The 17,832-nt window shown below is 54.1% G+C and overlaps 1 protein-coding gene across 1 annotated transcript in view; it reads left to right on the forward strand.

Annotated features, from left to right (window-relative positions):
* si:ch211-266k8.4 (TBC1 domain family member 10A) overlaps nucleotides 1-17,832 on the forward strand; it is a 75,441-nt gene that overhangs the window by 38,988 nt on the left and 18,621 nt on the right. Inside the window, exons 11-13 of the mRNA XM_064313533.1 lie at nucleotides 8,201-8,311; nucleotides 9,720-9,904; nucleotides 16,118-16,230. Coding sequence (XP_064169603.1) covers nucleotides 8,201-8,311; nucleotides 9,720-9,904; nucleotides 16,118-16,230 — 409 coding nt within the window. The remainder of the gene's footprint in view (nucleotides 1-8,200; nucleotides 8,312-9,719; nucleotides 9,905-16,117; nucleotides 16,231-17,832) is intronic.

Genomic DNA, 17,832 nt, shown 5'->3' on the forward strand with positions numbered 1-17,832 from the left:
CTGGCTTTGGGCGTCCGGAATAACGGGCACGGAGGCCGCTGCTTGGTCCTCTGGCTGGTCCGGGGATCCTTTCCTGTACCGCGGTGTTTGCTGACGGCTTTCAGAGCTGACGGTTTTTACGTGACCTTTTATGAGAGTCAGAGTGCCTCTCTGGGCTGCGCGCGGAGGTAATGCCGCGTGCCGACCGCCTCTTACTGGGGTTGGGCTGCGTTTACGGGATCTCGCACCGTGCAGCGGTATCGGCTGGTTTCAACCGACGGTTTTTTATACGACCTTTTTTATGTGAGAGTCAGAGCGCCGTCGGTTTCACGGCGCCTTTGCTCTCGCACCCTCCCCCGCTATCGCGGGCGCCTCTTTGCCGTTTCAAGGTCGGCACGCGCACACAGCCGTGACGCACGAACACTGAGATTCTGACACGGTCCTTCGAAAATAAAGATAAGGGGGGGGGTTTTCTTTCGCCGGGAGAAGCTGGATTACGGCCGGCAGCCATCTTGAAGGCCTGGAGCCTTTGTTATTTGGGTCATAATCCGCACTCCCATGCACTCGCCTACTGACACAAGGAGGCTAATCCTTTGTGCGAGATATCTGTCACTTCCGAGCTTCGTTTTTTCATATTTCATAATTCATGCGTACACCGGCCTCTACACAGTGCTCAGTGCCGTCAGTTAGAAGCTGTAGAGTCTTATTCTTGGAAAAGGCTGTGGCGATATATTTATTTGTTTATTTTTTGTTTTGTTTTGTATATGTGATTCCCTTAGTATGGTTTTCGGATTATTCCCCCACCCCCCCCACGACCTCACTTAAGGCCCCGGAGGGGGTCTGCTGTTTTGGCAGCCCCCTCCTCGTTTGGGCACCACACGGCTCAGCCCGTCCGTCGTCGGAATGTCACCGAACCCCTCGGCTCGTCTCGCGACGGATTGGTCGCTCCGATCCGCACGCCGTTTTACCGCCAGCGTCCGTCTGGGTCGCGGCAGCGCCGGATTTACGAGGCCCGCTCTTCCCCGCTTCCAGAAATATCCGGCTCTGGAGAATTTCAAAGTAAGCTTGAAAGTTTGGCTACCCAGGCACACATGCACACACACGCACACGCACACGCACACACACACACACACACACACACACACATACACACACACGCTGCAGAAGGTCAAAGCCACTCGAAATGCCACATAAGCTCCTCATCCGTTTTTGACAGCTATAAAAGACTGCCAGCTCTCATCCATTGTAATTTTATCCAGTCACTTTTTAAAGATATTTCTCTTTCTCTCTTTCTGTCCTCTTTCTCCACCCTCCCTCTCTTTCTGTCCTCTCTCTCCACCCTCTCTCTCGCCTCTCTCACAAACAGAAGATCTTTATGTTTCTGTCAGGGTGTTAAAGATGTTGCACAGACCTGTCATGTGACCACCTGAGACCTGTAAGGAGAACAAAGTGCGGAGCCTGCAGGTCTTGTAACTTTCTCACAGTGCTATGGTCACGTTCTCAAAGCACTAGCATAATGTTCCCTCAGTGCTAGCGTGACATCCTTGCAGTGCTAGCATAATGTTCTCACAGTGCTATGGTCACGTTCTCAAAGCACTAGCATAATGTTCTCTCAGTGCTAGCGTGACATCCTCGCAGTGCTAGCGTGACATTCTCGCAGTGCTAGCATAATGTTCCCTCAGTGCTAGCGTGACATTCTCGCAGTGCTAGCATAGTGTTCCCTCAGTGCTAGCGTGACATTCTCGCAGTGCTAGCATAATGTTCCCTCAGTGCTAGCGTGACATTCTCGCAGTGCTAGCATAATGTTCCCTCAGTGCTAGCGTGACATTCTCGCAGTGCTAGCATAATGTTCCCTCAGTGCTAGCGTGACATCCTTGCAGTGCTAGCATAATGTTCCCTCAGTGCTAGCGTGACATCCTTGCAGTGCTAGCATAATGTTCTCTCAGCACTAGCATAATGTTCCCTCAGTGCTAGCGTGACATCCTCGCAGCACTAGCATAATGTTCTCTCAGCGCTAGCATAATGTTCTCTCAGCGCTAGCATAATGTTCTCTCAGCGCTAGCATAATGTTCCCTCAGTGCTAGCGTGACATCCTTGCAGTGCTAGCATAATGTTCTCTCAGTGCTAGCATAATGTTCTCTCAGTGCTAGCATAATGTTCTCTCAGCGCTAGCATAATGTTCTCTCAGCGCTAGCGTAGTGTTGTAACAGCACGTCGGTGTTGCTGGGGTCGGAGCATGCAAACTGGGGGCTGATTTCACTTCCTGTGTTTCTGAGGCAGGCGTTGATCCGTGGAGCAGCCTTCCCCAGAAAGCACTTGAGGTGCGTTTGTGTGCACACAGGGCTGAGAAACCCAATGAATCAAAACATTTGAGGTGGTGACACATCTCCATGAGTGGAGTAGATTTGTAGGCCTGATGCCTGAGAGCCAGAGTGCTGCGGCTCTGCGTCTGTTTTCATCCATATCATTATGGGTCCATATCTTTAATCACATTACCGCGCTTGCTAATCAAAGGCCCAGGATGGTTAGTTGCATCGATAACGTGTAAATATCTGGTGGTGATTCAATATTGTTTATATTGTCAGCTATTCAGTGAGTGTCCATTCTTTATCCCATATACTTAACACATCCTTCTGTCCTCTCTTTGTTTGTAACCCCAGGTGGTCATGCATTACAGTACAGGACATCCGTTGTCACATGACTATCCTAGACCCCTCCCCTTAATGAATTTTCAGGAGATGCACTGAAATCGGATTGGACGTAGCTTTTCAATGCTCAGAACACGCAGTTCATTGTCTGTTGGGTCTTTAAAAAAAATGTGTGACGTCGCCCCCTGGCCTTTGTTTCTGCGAGAGTCCTGGCGAGAAGGCACCCCCCTTGCATGTGCTCCCCCCCCCAATCCATCGCCCCTCTGACCGGGAGAGGAATTATGGCACCCCAGGGCCTGACCCCACGTCAACACGCCCCCCCCCGCCCCCCCGCTCCCCGCAAGTGACGAATAGACGTTTGTCTCGCGTCCGCGGCAGCGAATGCAGCCGGTGATTTACGCCCGTGCTGTTTGCGAACTCTGTTTGGACAGCGGCGCAGCGCCCGGACACGCTCGCAAAAAAATACAGCGCCTTTGCGGCGATCCTGCGTGCCGCGTTTTGTGCTCGCTTTTTCGGGGTGACCCTCAACGACGCGACCACAAAATCTGTTCTGCGGCACATTACATTACGTGACATTACAGGCATTTATCCAGAGCGACTTACACAACTTTTTACATAGTATTTTACATTCTATCCGTTTATACAGCTGGATATATACTGAAGCAATTCCGGTTAAGTACCTTGCTCAAGGGTACAATGGCAGTGTCCTTGCCCGGGAATCGAACCTGCGACCTTTCGGTTACAAGCCCAGTAATATCAGCATCAGTAAAGGCGTTCGGTTTTAATGGTCTCATCGGCAGATTTGCACGCTCAAATCTAAACTCAGCTCAAAGCTCCACGCGCTGGTTTTCGTCGGTGCCGTTAGCGCACGCTAAAAGCTTCACGCGGCTTCGAGCGTCGAAGCAACCGAAAGCGCCGAGAACCTCAGAAACGCGTTTCTGCGGCTCGTAATTAAACAAATGGAAAAAAAAAAAACAAGCTTCGTATTTGCGGGAAATCTGAGCGAAGTGTCAAAAAGTCAAACGTGAATCCCGAAGAGCGTGTGCAGACAGAGCAGCCCAGCCGGAGTTGGCCCGAGGTGAGCTCATCCCCCCCCCGCACTTCAAACGGCGGGTGTGTAATTCCAGCCCTGCGTCACCGGGGGGCCCCGCGAGGGCCTTCTTTCTCGCCCCCGCCGCCTCAAAAAAAACCCAAAAACAAAACCGCAGGTCTGAGCCCGATCGGGGCCCGTGCCTGCTCCATTCCGTCATCGTATCGGGGGGCCCGGGATCGAGCCGGGGCCCCCCCCTGCGAGGAAGAAGCCGCTCGCAAACGGCCGACGTGAGGAGGCGCCCCGAGCCGTTTGACGGCCCGCTGCTGTAAAGCCTGCCGCTCGCTCGCCTGGGAGGGAGACCGGGGCTGTGCCAGTTTAACAGCCTCCGAGGAGGAGGAGGAGGAAGAACGACCCTGTCATCATCCTCTGTGACTCACCGCCTCGGCCCCGTGCCAACCGGCGTCATCCCCCCGTCCCCCCCCTCCCCCAATGACCTCACCTCACAGACCCGGGCGGAGCGCGGAATACGCTCCGGAACTTTCCGCAGGTGTCTCTCTCTCTCTCCGCGCCCCGGGAGGGGGGGAGGGGGGCGGAGGGTGCCTGGAACGCGATAGCCAAGGCGGTGTGCGAAGCGCCTTCTCTGGGCCTTATCTCAGGACACTAAAGCAATTAGCCACGCGCTTTATCGTCCCGCGCTATTCTAATGATAACCCAGCCGCTGGAGATGGATCAACACAGGCCTTCCCCCCCCCCCTTCCTGACTTATGCTGTTTTATGCTGTGAAAACCACTGTAAAATGTTAACTTTGAGGCGATTCCTCAAAGTGGGGCATGAGTGCAGTTTACAGAGGCTGCGTATACGCAGAACTCACAATGACTTGTGCTTTCGTACCCAGACCCCACCCCCCCAAAGTGGGGGAGTGACTGTGAGGGCCTCTTACAGCCAGAACGGCTTTTTAAATGAAGCGAAATGGTGTCGGTAAATTATGGTTATATTAATGCATTTAAAGCAGATCCTGTAAAGGGCCATAGATTTCCCTACCGCTGGAATTATGGAAAAGCATAAAAGGTCTCGCATTGCAGCTCAGAAGACTTATGGGGCATTTCACCACAGCTCTTTTGGTGTAAAAAACTTTAATGATGTTCTGTCAAAATGTAACTTTGTATTTGAGAAACATTTTTCGCTCATTTCTGGGACCACCGAGCGTGTGAGGATGTGAGAGTTTAGGCTTGTGTTCCCGCCGGAGCGTTGGATCTGGTATCTCCACGGCTCGTTTCTCATGCTGTCTTCGGTCGATGTCTCAGCAGGAGGATGTGTGTCAGGCCCGCCACACGGAGCTTCGCTTTTTAACGCGTCCTTCCTCTCCGCCGGGGCGCTGCGAGTCGGAACGTGTTCCAGCTCTGTCTCTCGGACACACACACACACACACACACACACACACCCTAAACACGCTCCGAGTTCGATAGACATGGCTCGAAGAGCCTCGGTTAGGTAAAGTAAAACAAAACCCGGCGTGAGAATCTACCTCGGGGACTGCTAGTGTAAATATTGTTCTTCCCTTTTTTTTTTCCTCAGAGCTCTTGCTGGGCGCGCTTGCGCTGCGTGTAATTAAAATCTCAGGAATTCCCTGCTTTGATGAGTGGCCCCTCTAACCGGAGCCGTGCGTCCCCCGCGGTTTCCCATGAATCAGTGCAGGATGTCAGGCAGGAAGCCCCGCTCGCGCCGCTCTGGTTAATGAGCTCGTGTTGTTCTGCCGGAGCCGCGCATGGGAAACTCATTACTCCCGTGATGCCGTGGAAACGAACGCCCTCCCCGCCAGCCGGCCTATTCGGTTGTGTTACCCCACTCTGTCCACTGTTTACCCCACTCTGTCCACTGTTTACCCAACTCTGTACCCTGTTTACCCCTCTCTGTACACTGTTTACCCTCCTCTGTACCCTGTTTACCCCACTCTGTACCCTGTTTACCCCACTCTGTACCCTGTTTACCCCACTCTGTCCACTGTTTACCCTCCTCTGTACCCTGTTTACCCTCCTCTGTACCCTGTTTACCCCACTCTGTACCCTGTTTACCCTCCTCTGTACCCTGTTTACCCCACTCTGTACCCTGTTTACCCCACTCTGTACCCTGTTTACCCCACTCTGTACCCTGTTTACCCTCCTCTGTACCCTGTTTACCCTCCTCTGTACCCTGTTTACCCCACTCTGTACCCTGTTTACCCCACTCTGTACCCTGTTTACCCCACTCTGTCCACTGTTTACCCCACTCTGTACCCTGTTTACCCCACTCTGTACCCTGTTTACCCCACTCTGTACCCTGTTTACCCTCCTCTGTACCCTGTTTACCCTCCTCTGTACCCTGTTTACCCCCCCACTCTGTACCCTGTTTACCCCACCCTGTCCACTGTTTACCCCACTCTGTCCACTGTTTACCCAACTCTGTACCCTGTTTACCCCACTCTGTACCCTGTTTACCCCACTCTGTACACTGTTTACCCCACTCTGTACCCTGTTTACCCCACTCTGTACACTGTTTACCCCACTCTGTACACTGTTTACCCCACTCTGTACCCTGTTTACCCCCTCTGTACCCTGTTTACCCCACTCTGTCCACTGTTTACCCCACTCTGTACCCTGTTTACCCCACTCTGTACACTGTTTACCCACTCTGACCTGTTACCCACTCTGTACCCTGTTTACCCCCTCTGTACCCTGTTTACCCCACTCCTGTACCACCTGTTTACCCCACTCTGTACCCTGTTTACCCCACTCTGTCCACTGTTTACCCCACTCTGTACCCTGTTTACCCCACTCTGTACACTGTTTACCCCACTCTGTACCCTGTTTACCCCACTCTGTACCCTGTTTACCCCACTCTGTACCCTGTTTACCCCACTCTGTACCCTGTTTACCCCACTCTGTCCACTGTTTACCCCCTCTGTACCCTGTTTACCCCACTCTGTACACCCCTGTTTACCTACCCCACTCTGTACACCGTTTACCCCACTCTGTACCCTGTTTACCCCACTCTGTACCCTGTTTACCCCACTCTGTACACCGTTTACCCCACTCTGTACACCGTTTACCCCACTCTGTACCCTGTTTACCCCACTCTGTACCCCATGTACCCCGTTCTGTACCCTGATACCGGTCAGGCCCTCGTAATTCAGCTCGTCTGCTTGGGCCCCGTATCTGCGCCTCTGAACCGGGACGAGGCGAGCCCCGCTCCTTACTCTCCCTGGAGACCCGATATCTCAGAGGTCAGAGGAAAGGCCTTTTATTAGCAGGAGAAAAACGACCTTGGGTGAGACCTTTGAGCGGTGCATGACAAGATAAGTGTGGTTTTATAGATGTTACTGTGGTGGGCGGTGGGTGGGGGCGGCGTGGGTGTTGCTCATGGCAGTAATCGGGTTTGGACCGCGCTGTGGGCAGGTCCTCCCGTGACCTGTCTGCACCCCCTCAGAATTACAACCAGCCTCCAACGGCAGGTAGCCCCCCCCCCCGCCCCCTCTGGGAGTCTCTGAGAAACCCGGCCCTGTCAGCGGTGCTCATCGCTAGCCGCCATCCCTCAAAAGCACACCGCTCTCATTGCGCCGTTAGCCGTACTCAAACAGCGACAGTCGCTAACGCTCTCAGTTTCTCGTCGTTAGGAACGCGCGGCCCTTCAGGTTGGCGAAGGGTCCTCTAAATTAACGCGACCCCCAGGAGCGGATAATGTCTCTCGCTGCCCCCCCCCCCCCCCCCACACCCCCTCCCCTCCCCTGTTTATCAGCGCTCGGCCGCGAGCTAATCCTTCAGCAAACCCGCGTGGCGCTAACGCGCTAGTCCCGAGCTCCCCGGAAAGTCGCCGACGAAAGAAGCCTTTTCAGAGGCGGATTTTGAGTTCCAGCCCCCCCTCGCTTTTTTTTTTAATGGGGCGAGCCGAACCTCCCGGGGCGCTGTGGGAGAGGATCCGCACCCCACCCCCCCAACCCCCACCCCGAGGTGCAGTCGCTGTGTTCGTCGACGTGCTGCTACTTGCCATCCCATTTGAGTTCTCAACAATGAGGGAGAGCGAAGAGAAGGGCTACATTACTGGGTCTGCCTGGAGAGAGTTTCGTTTTAAGTTGACAGCTCTTAATTAGGAGCGGAAAATGGCACGTCATGTTTGGATACGTATTAGCATTACAGTCTTTTATTGATACAAAACTGCAATCAAAATTAATTGAGGGTATATCTTCCTATTGCCTTGGGCGCAGGTGGCCAATCAAAACACTGTTATGGCTACAGCATTTGTGTTAAAGGTCGTAAATAAAGTGCAATTCGTTTCAATTGGCTCGAGCGTGCAATCCCCGGGAAAATATGTTTGTTTCAGGTACCAATGACGCAGCGTTCCTTATGAAACACAGATTTATTTTGGGGCCTTTTTAACCCCGGCTGCATCCAGCCCACCCGCAGGGCTGCCTTTGGGATCCCGCACAAGATCATCAGGGCTGACGTTTGCCGAACGCGCTCCGCCAGCGATACGCGCGGACGCCTGACGACGCCCTCGTGTTTTTCAGAGAAGGAGAGCGGCCCGTCGACGCCGCGGGCCGGCGCGGAGGACGGGAGGCGAGGGAAGGAGCGGCCCGCTCGGACGCCCGCGACGGAGGCCCGGAAGCCCGCGAAGAAAGGTGAGCGGCCGGGCGGAGCGGGCGGAGCAGGCTTAGCTTAGGCTTAGCCCCCTTCCACCCCCCTACCGTGAAAGCAGACCTGCCTCGTAGGTACCCCACGGATACACTGCGGCCCCCTTTTTTTTTTACACCCAGGCTCCGCCTCCTCCTGACGCCCCGGTCCCGTTTCCGTGAGGCGCAGAAACCCCCCCCAACCCCGCGCTCGCCTGCGCGGCCCGGGCGCAAATCAAACGCCACGCCGCCGCTGCGAAAGCTCTGATTTACGCGCTCGTAACAGCGCCCGCGCGAACCCCGTCCCGCGTGACATCACCTCTGCCGTTACTCATTTTGTCGGAGGCAGAGGGCGTGGGTGGGGGGAGGGTGGTGGGGTGGGGTGGGGTGGGGGTGTGGAGGGGAAGGGTGGCAGAGTTATGCCATTCGCGGGGAAGGCTGGCGCATGTGTTCGAGGTAATGAAACGAAGGGCCTGCTCCTTCCCGCCTGGCGCGGAGCCCGGGTTGTGAGTGACCGCGCGCCCGAGGCTGACGCCCGACCCCCCCCCCAGCAGCCGACATAGTCGCCGTCGGAGCCGCCGTCGGCTCGTAGCGCTTTCACGCGCCGTAAATTTCGCGGGAGAAAGGGGGGGGGACCGTCTTCCCCGCCCCAGCTGTGTAAACCCCCCCCAGCTTTATCAGAGAGCTGCCCCTTTGTTGTTTTTGTCCCGTAGACCGGATTTTGGTGGGACGATAGCCTGCAGACGGGCCCGCTACGCCCCCCCCCCCTCGCGTTTGACGCACGGCGATAGCGGCCCGCGCCCGTTTTCCCTCCCTTTGACGCGGATCGCTTCCTGCGCGTGAATCTGGTCGTCGGCGATAACGTTTTTACGGCCCTGCAGCCCCGACTGCGCCGCGAGACGTCACGGCCCAATAAGAGCGCGATTGCCTCAGATGAGCTCTGCGACCTCCGGGGGGCGCTGTCTGTGCTCTGATTGGGCGGGTCTGTGTGATATTCTGATATTCTCCGGGTGATGTTCTGCTGAACGTTATGTGATTGGTCTCGGGGCGCTGTCTGTGTTCTGATTGGGCGGGTCTGCGATTCCTCCAGGTGACGTTCTGCTGAATTTTATGGGACGGGTCTTGGGGCGGAGTCTGTGTTCTGATTGGGCGGGTCTGCGATTCCTCCGGGTGACGTTCTGCTGAATGTTATGGGACGGGTCTTGGGGCGCTGTCTGTGTTCTGATTGGGCGGGTCTGCGTGATATTCTGATATTCTCCGGGTGACGTTCTGCTGAATGTTATGTGATTGGTCTTGGGGCGGTGTCTGTGTTCTGATTGGGCGGGTCTGTGTGATATTCTGATATTCTCTGGGTGACGTTCTGCTGAATGTTATGTGATTGGTCTTGGGGTGTGTCTCTCTGCCTCTGTGTCCTCAGAAGCGGGAGGCGGGGCTAAGAGCGTGTTCGCGCGCATGCTGCGGACCGCCCGGCGCTACCTGGGGGACGTGGGCCGGGGGCTGAGCGCGGAGAGCAAGCCGTCCCCCCCGAAAAACGCCGCCGTCGCCGCCGCGGGCCGCTTTCCCAGGGGGGCTCGGCCCTCCTCCTCCCTCACGCGCGTGCAGGTGAGCTGGGCTGAGGACGGCGAGGACCCTTGGCTGCCCTCTCCGTTGCCCGAGTGAAAAGGACATGAATGATTTTTGCCATCTCGGTCTCCCTCCCTCTTTCTTCTTGTGTTTTGTTTGTGTGTGTGTCTGTGTCTGTGTCTCTGTGTGTGTGTGTGTGTGTGTGTGTGTGTGTGTGTGTGTGCGTGTGTGTGCGTGTGTGTGCGTGTGTGTGTGTGTGTGTGTGTGTGTGTGTGTCTGTGTGTGTGTGTGTGTGTGTCTGTGTGTGTGTGTGTGTGTGTGTGTGTGTGTGTGTGTGTGTGTGGGTTGTGTGTTGGGCAGGGTTAGTGGTCGCCGTGAGGTTGCACACTGTATCTGATGGTTTCCTTGGAGAAGAAATGCTATAACCTCTTTCTGTTTAATGTCAGTGTTACGTTTGATTTCGTGCTATATTTGGTCTGGAAAGTCTGATGAACTTCAAAAGCTGTGCTTACAACGAACCAAGTGGAAACCTTTTCAGGGTTTTACGTTGTTGTCCATAGCGAGTCGCAGCTGTTATTAAACCATCCAGTTCATTCTTTGCATCAAAAAAGCGAACTTTTACACCGAAGGCGCAGAGCGCTGCCGTGGCAACACGGTAACTTCATTCCCCAAATATTTCATTCGGGGAGTGCAGAGGAGCAGCACGCTCATATCAGATGAAAGAAGTATTGAATTTATCTTTTAACAGTCTTTTCCCTTTAAGAAATGCAATACCCATTTACAGTAGCCTTGAAGGCTTTGGTTAATATTACAGAGAATGGAATCGCAACGGGAGCCCTCGCGTCTGGTTGGGGACATCCAGGGCACCGAGCGCCCATCAAACCGGGGAGCGCTGCCCTTTCCCTCCATTGCCAGCCCTTAATATGTACGGTAAACGTGGCCGTAAGAGCGGACATTTTGGCTCTGACGTGCGGTTCTGATTCGGCCTGGCTCGCGGTCGTCGCTCTCTGTTGAAGAAAGGGGTGAGAAAATGGCCGCTCGGCGGCCGGGTCCTGGGTTCTGAAGCTGCGAAAGCTGTGTTTTTTTTTCCCGTTCGCCGCCGTTCAGGACTGAGCGAGGGTGTGAGGAAACAGGTTTGCTGTTTACCGACCCCGGGTGCCAACTTTTCAGGGCTGCCGCGTTCTGAAAAGCGCTGACAATTCTGGTCCTCCCCCAGTTATTCCTGTCCTTCGCCCGAGCGGTTTAAAAACGTGATGCCTGCCAAGCCCTGCTCGCGTAGCTGCAGTGTCATAGGCTTCCTATCAGTGTCTTATTCTGCGCGTCAAACGTTTGGAAGGACACCGCTGAATCATTTTATTTGACAACATTTCGCCCCTTGTTAAATTTAAGCGTCGCTGACTTAGACAGGTGATGTCGCGAAATCCCTCGACAACCGTTTTGTTCTTCGCCAAATGTTCGAGTGTAAATGAACGGTGTATGACTTAGGGTTGCCTTGACATTTGTACAAATAATTTTTTTTTATGTGGAGAAAACCGCTCGATCCACTGGTTGTCGGTGGTCTCCCTTGAGTGTAAGCAAGTTTTTTTTTTTGAATCAATACCTCATATAACAAAGTAAAAACCACATAGTCTGGATCTCAAACTCATGTCCTGGAGGGCCGCTGCATCTGCTGGTTTTTGATGTGTTCCTAAGTGCTTCGTTGTAGTCACCGATTGGCTAAAGAGTCTCCCGCACCTTGTTTCCAAGCCCGAGACTGGCTGCGGCTTGGAAGGAAATCCCAAAACCAGCGGAGACCGCAGCCCTCCCGGGCAGCAGTTTGAGACCCTTTCTCTGTGTACTGTACACACATAAGCAGGTTTATTGACTGAACCAGCGTTTTGGCCGACGCTGCTAAAGGCTGCCTGTGTATTTAAAGAACCACTTCAGTCTATAAACTTTTTCTAAACTTTCTTCGACATGCGAAAGTGTCCCTTTCTTTTTTTTAATGTAAATTCGTACTGGATTTCATTCTCCTGCCGACCTTTCAGTTTAAGCTAGCGTGCGCAGAGAGAGAGGCTGTAGCGCTGCTCGTGACTGGTGATGTCATAGCTCTGGATGAGCAGCCTCCCTTTCCAAACAGGGCTTCCCCCCCCTGCAGTTACGCCCCCCCCCCCCTGCTGCGGGTGACCCTGGGAACTTCCTCTCTGGAGTCAGCAGTGACCGGGGGAGGGGGGATGGGGGGGGGGGGTGAGGGGGTCTGGGCGGGAGATGTGCACCTGACAGGCCCTTCCGGCAGTTTCCGCTCCCCTACCCCATCACACGGGCAGGGCCGTCCGTCCGTCTGTCCGTTCGTCCTCACGGAAAAACCAGCGGGAGTCCACCAGCGTCTCTTTCACTGGAACCCGTCCGTGATGTTCAGCGCTTCTCTACAGTTTCGGTTCCGAGCTGCTGGGGGCTCACTGCTCCCTGCTCGCCGTATCAGATATTTAGCTTAAGGTAGGGCTGGGGCGATACGCACCGAGCGATGATTATCCAGTGCAGTAACGATCGTCACCACCGTGCGGAGCGTTGCCTTTCTTTCCGTCTTTTTTCTTTTTTCTTTAATTATACCTGATGTGGGAGTGAACATCCAAGCTCAGAGGTCAGAGGTGAAATGCTTCCGGGGCAAAAAAAAACATCGTAATTGTCATCTATTGGGTGTCGATACAACGGCCAATGAGCAGCAAGTTTGTGCAGCTTCCACGTGATCGCGTGATGTGTTTTTGTCCATCGGATGACAGCTGAATAGGCCTTGCGGCTAATTGGCCGTGTTCTCAACGCCCAATAGATAACGGCGGCGTCGTTTCCCCCCCCCCCCGAAAGCAATTCACGCGGCCTCTGAAGTTTGAGTATGTACTACCACATCAGTCATAACCAAAGAGGAAAGAGATGAAAAAAGGAAGGCGGCACACCACACGGTGGCGGCGACCGGTACTGCGTTCGATAATTAGCATTGCGGCCATCGCCCATCCCTACTTTAAGGAGCTGCATTAATGAACAAAGTAGCCCGGTAGGAAAAAAGCAGGTTTTTGGGTGGGGGTGCGCCGTATCCACGGCCTTCTGGGGAGATTAATAAAATGGCTGCCAGGGCCTTCCTCTTTCAGCGCTCTCCCATCAGATAACCTTTTTTTGCGTCGGGCCTCGCCGCCAGCTTCCCATAAGAAGTGCTGCCAAGCCCACATACCTGCCTCTCCGCCCGGGTAACCAAGGGCGACGCCTGCGCAAGTAAATATTGCGTCGATGGGGGGGGGCGGAGCCTGCGCAGTTTCTGCGTTTCTGATTGAGAGGTTTGTCAGACCGGACGGACCGCTGCTGAGCAGGTGCGGAATCCCAGACTGCTGTGCGTGGCCTGTGCCTGCCGGGGCCTCCACCGAGGAGAGAGAGAGAGACGAGGGGGGAGAGCGGCTGGAGAGAGAGAGAGAGAGAGAGAGAGACGAGGAGGGAGAGCGAGCAGCTAGAGAGAGAGAAAGAGAGAGACGAACCGCTCGTGAACCTCGCACGTGCCCGGCTCCCACCTAAACCGACGGCCAATCTCGGCTTTGCGCGAACAGAAAGCTCGCGGCGCAGTTAGCATCTCCCTGAGAGCCTAAAGAATCCAGGAAATACGACACCTACTTATCAGCTGCTTATTAGGCTCGGCAATGGCCGCCGTGTGTCCTGCTACGCACAAACGGCAGGACGTTAACCCCCCCCCCCCCAAAAAACCGTCGCCGGGGGTGGGAGTCGCGGCGGGCGAGAGCCGAGCGTCCCTCGACCTCCCGGGAAGGCGCCGCGCGCGTTCGGGGTCCAGATGTTTTCTCACGGCGCTGAAACCCCCGTTTTTTCGGGCGTTCGAACCCCGCCGGCGGTGCAGAGACGCCCCTTTATGCGGGTGCTCCCGGGGCCCGGCCTGTCGTCTGTAAATATCGGCCCACAAAGGGGGGCCGTCCGGGCCCGCGGGAGGCCGCCCGCCTGATTTACCGCCTTTGTGTTGCCCGGTCGACGGCGCGGAGCGGGGAGGAGAGGGAAGCGTGGGAACACCCGAAAGCAGGGCAAGTGTCTGGCGGAGAGGGCAAATTCGGTGACATGAGAAACGTGTTGGAGCAAAAAAAAAAAAGTTTCACTTTTGTGGAGGATTGGCTTTAAGGGAGCAAACAATAGAAGTCACCCACCCAGATCTGGAGCCATCATGGCCGCCCCATGGGAGCGTGGGTATCCGGTTTCCTCCCGCTGAGACGGCGCCCTTAGCTAACTGGCCTTTTCTCAACGTAGCCGTGGCATTTGGGCAATCTTATCAGAGCTACGGAAAGATAGCATTCCCCTTTACGTGAACTGGTTTCTAGGAGTACAGAACCTAAAATCAGTGTTATCGTTTGGTCTTTTTGAGAGGTTTCCATCCCTGAAATGATCTGCTTAGTCAGTCTCTGCCTCCTCGGAACGTTTCCTTAAAAGCAGTCGCGATCTGCATCGAATGCGCCGTCGAACGCGCCTGGAAGGAAGCTGCAGGCTTATCAGGCCGCATTTCTGGTTGCCCCGCACGCTTTAATAATTTAAAACACAGGTTTCCAGCTCGTCCCCACGGTGACAAGTCCTGCGAGCATGCCCGCAGCAGCCGAACGAGCTGTCCGTCATGCTAAAGCTACGCTAAAGCAAATGGGGAAACGACGGGGGGCTTCGGGCCGTGTTAATAAAGGCTAAAGCTAATTTACCGGTCCGTAAGTGAATTTTTCACACCCGTGCGGCTCTTAACGATGTCTGTTTAAGAAGCGCTGTGCCCTGGTGTGAAATTGGAGCAGGTGATTTCCTCCCCCCCCAGTACTGGTGGGCTGTGGTTGGGTGGAAGGTCAAAGGTCAGAGGTGGGCTTAAGAGCCGTTGCCACGGAGAGGAGATAAGGCCTCTGTGTTGTTGTATCTTTCAGTTTCTGCTTCCTTTTGTTTGTTATTTAGCTTTTGTTTCTGGTAAAGGGTAGTAGGAAACTGACATTTGTGACATTCTAGCGCACACAGCACCGTAAAGGTTCCACCTCCTCCAGAACAATTCATTTGTTGTTTTTTTTTTTTTTCCTTTTCCGTTTCGATCACTAATGTGATAGTTGAAAACACGCTGGAAATGTGAGGTATTTACGCCGTAATTACCAGCTTAGTGTGAGGTATTTCGGCCTCTGTGGAGAGACATCTCTCTTGTGCCAGCTTTGCTGATGAGAGTCAGAGAGGAAGAAAGCTGTTTGTCTTTGTGGTAGCATAGTCATTTGAAGTAGCGGGGGGGAAAAAAAGGTACATTTTTTGCATTTTATATTTAAAAGGCAGTATATATACACACATATATATATATTTAATGCAGTTTTGAGGTCTTTTTTTGGGTAGAAGATTTTGCATATTAAGAAGCTGGCTTCTCTTGGACTTTTATGGTCCTTTCCATCCACTTGAAATGCTTCTATGGTCTGTAGTGTGCAGACGCTGTATTTTCTTACCTGTTTGGTGGACGGTGACAGTGAACGTACCCGTTTAAACCGATTCAAAGTGTTTAAGAAGCAGAGTCGTTACGAGGCACGGCGAAGGCCTCTGATTGGTCCCGTCGCCCCCGGCCGCGCGCGGCTGCTCGTTTGTACGCGTAATTGCGTTTTAATCAAGCCCCCGCCCTCGGAGCGAGAGGCGCCCGGAGACAGGATTACGCAACCGGCGCGCGGCGCTCCCGTCTGCGTTCGCCCCCCCCCCCCCCGCGCTCATCTCAGAGAGGATCGGCCGCTCGCCGGCGGGAAAGCGCTGATCCTCCTGACCTTACGCACCGCCGCGCTGGTGACCCGAGCCAGAGAAGGGCTCTGCGGTAGCAGTGCCAGCCTATCTGGTTATCACTTTCATGGCTGCATTGGGCAGGCCTCTTGGGCCCAACTGCACGGCGACCAATCACATGGGTTCCCCTCTACAGCGGCCTGCCTCTATAATTTCTCCTCTACGCTGGTCTGTCTCCATGGTTTCCCTTGTATGTTGGTGAGCTCTTCATGGTTTTGGCTGTACTCTGGTGTGTCTCCATGGTTTCCCCTCTGTACTGGTGTGTCACCATGGTTTCCCCTCTGTACTGGTGTGTCTCCATGGTTTCCCCTCTGTACTGGTGTGTCACCATGGTTTCCCCTCTGTACTGGTGTGTCTCCATGATTTCGTTTCTGCACAGCAGTGTGTCTCCATGATTTCGTTTCTGCACAGCAGTGTGTCTCCATGGCTGACCTGTGTTGGCCTTCCACCTTTCCCTCCTGCCAGATGAGGTCCCGAAAGAAGAGCCAGAGGGGGACGTTCCAGCGGTCTGCAGCGGGACGGGTGAAGAAGGCAGCGCTCCCCTCTCAGGATTCGGACGGAGGGGTCCCAGACCCGGGGTAGGCCCAGGTGTTTCGTGCTGTGATGCACACCTTGTCAGACGGTCGTAAATTTCTTATTTACCAGTCCTGCATATCAGTGCCGTTTAATCCCAAAGCGCTCCTCTTTTGTTTGCAGCTGAGGGTATGAGGCAGATCTATAGGCACGCAGGAAAGTAGGGCATTGTGTATAATTACTCACGTAATTTATAGAGTCTTTCTGCTCTGTCTTGTTCTGATACTCACTTCAGCTGTTCGTCTCAACCCTGGGAAATAGCTTTAAGCCATCAGACATTCTTAGAGTAGGTGTGTGTGTGTGTTTCTGTATGTGTGCTTGTTTGTGATTGACTTGTGTGTTCGTATGTCAAAAAGTACCTTTACAGGAAATACGAGGTAGTTAAATATCGGCATTATCGTGAAGGTCACCTGTCTTTCAATGAAGCACCTCCCACAGTTTTGGTGTGTAATGTTTCTCTCCAGTAAGTAGCGCTTCTCAACCGCGGCTTAAAAAATCGACGCTCGCTGGTTCTTTATCGTCAGACCGTACGGCTGCCGCCCCGACCGATTTCGCTAAGGCCTGCTTCTCCTAGCTCCCGTCCCCTTCCGAATTCCCATGCGGGGGGCACGGAGGGGGGGCTTCGGGTGTGTCGCCCCTGTGCCACCAGGACGTGTGACGAAGGAACCGGAGTGTAGCACAGTGGGTAAGGAACTGGACTTGTAACCGAAAGGTTGCAGGTTCGATTCCCGGGTAGGACACTGCCGTTGTACCCTTGAGCAAGGTACTTAACCTGCATTGCTTCAGTATATATCCAGCTGTATAAATGGATACAATGTAAAATGCTATGTAAAAAAAGTTGTGTAAGTCGCTCTGGATAAGAGCGTCTGCTAAATGCCTGTAATGTAATGTAAAGTAATGAACCGCAGAGAAGTGCAGCGGCCTGTTTTCAGAGGAAACGGACCACGTCCGTCGAACGAGGACCGGAGCTGTTGAGCGCGGCGCCGAACGACCTTTCGGTTTGTTTGCCAGCTTTTTTGTCTCTCTCTCTCTCTCACAGAGGGGCGTTTTTGTCTCCCGCTCTTCCGCAGCGGCGTTTTCGTGGCTCCTCTCTAGGGGGGCTTTTGTGCCTCTCTTGTAAAGCCAGAGCCAGACAGTCCGTCTGAGGGACACCCAAAACGTTTTCGCCTGCCTTTGTGTAAGCGATAGCTGGAGCGTCCGCCTAATCCCCTCTCCGCGCTACGGAGGAGAGCACTGAGTCTAATTGGTGGGGATAATTGACCTCCCCAAACCCCCCCCCCCCCCCCCCCCCGGCCCTGCTGTAAACGGTTCCCATGGCCCCCTGCCTCCCTCCCTCCCTTGCTAACAGGTGGAGCTTCCACGGTGTGTCTGGTGTTGCCATCTCCTGACACAATGTCAGCATCTATAATTCATCCGCTTCTTTACAGGGTGGAGATGCTTAATTAAAAAGGGGTGGGGGGGGGGCTCGAGAACACAATATACAATGGGGACCAAAAGTCTGAGGACACCACCGAGTCCTGGTTGTGTTCATTATTTATCAAGGGGTAATCCAGTTAGAGACTCGGGTGCATTGAGAAACAAGGGGAGCTCATTAGGATGGCATTTCC

This window comes from Anguilla rostrata, chromosome 16 (genome assembly GCF_018555375.3).
Source record: "Anguilla rostrata isolate EN2019 chromosome 16, ASM1855537v3, whole genome shotgun sequence".
Classification (NCBI taxonomy): Eukaryota; Metazoa; Chordata; class Actinopteri; order Anguilliformes; family Anguillidae; genus Anguilla; species Anguilla rostrata.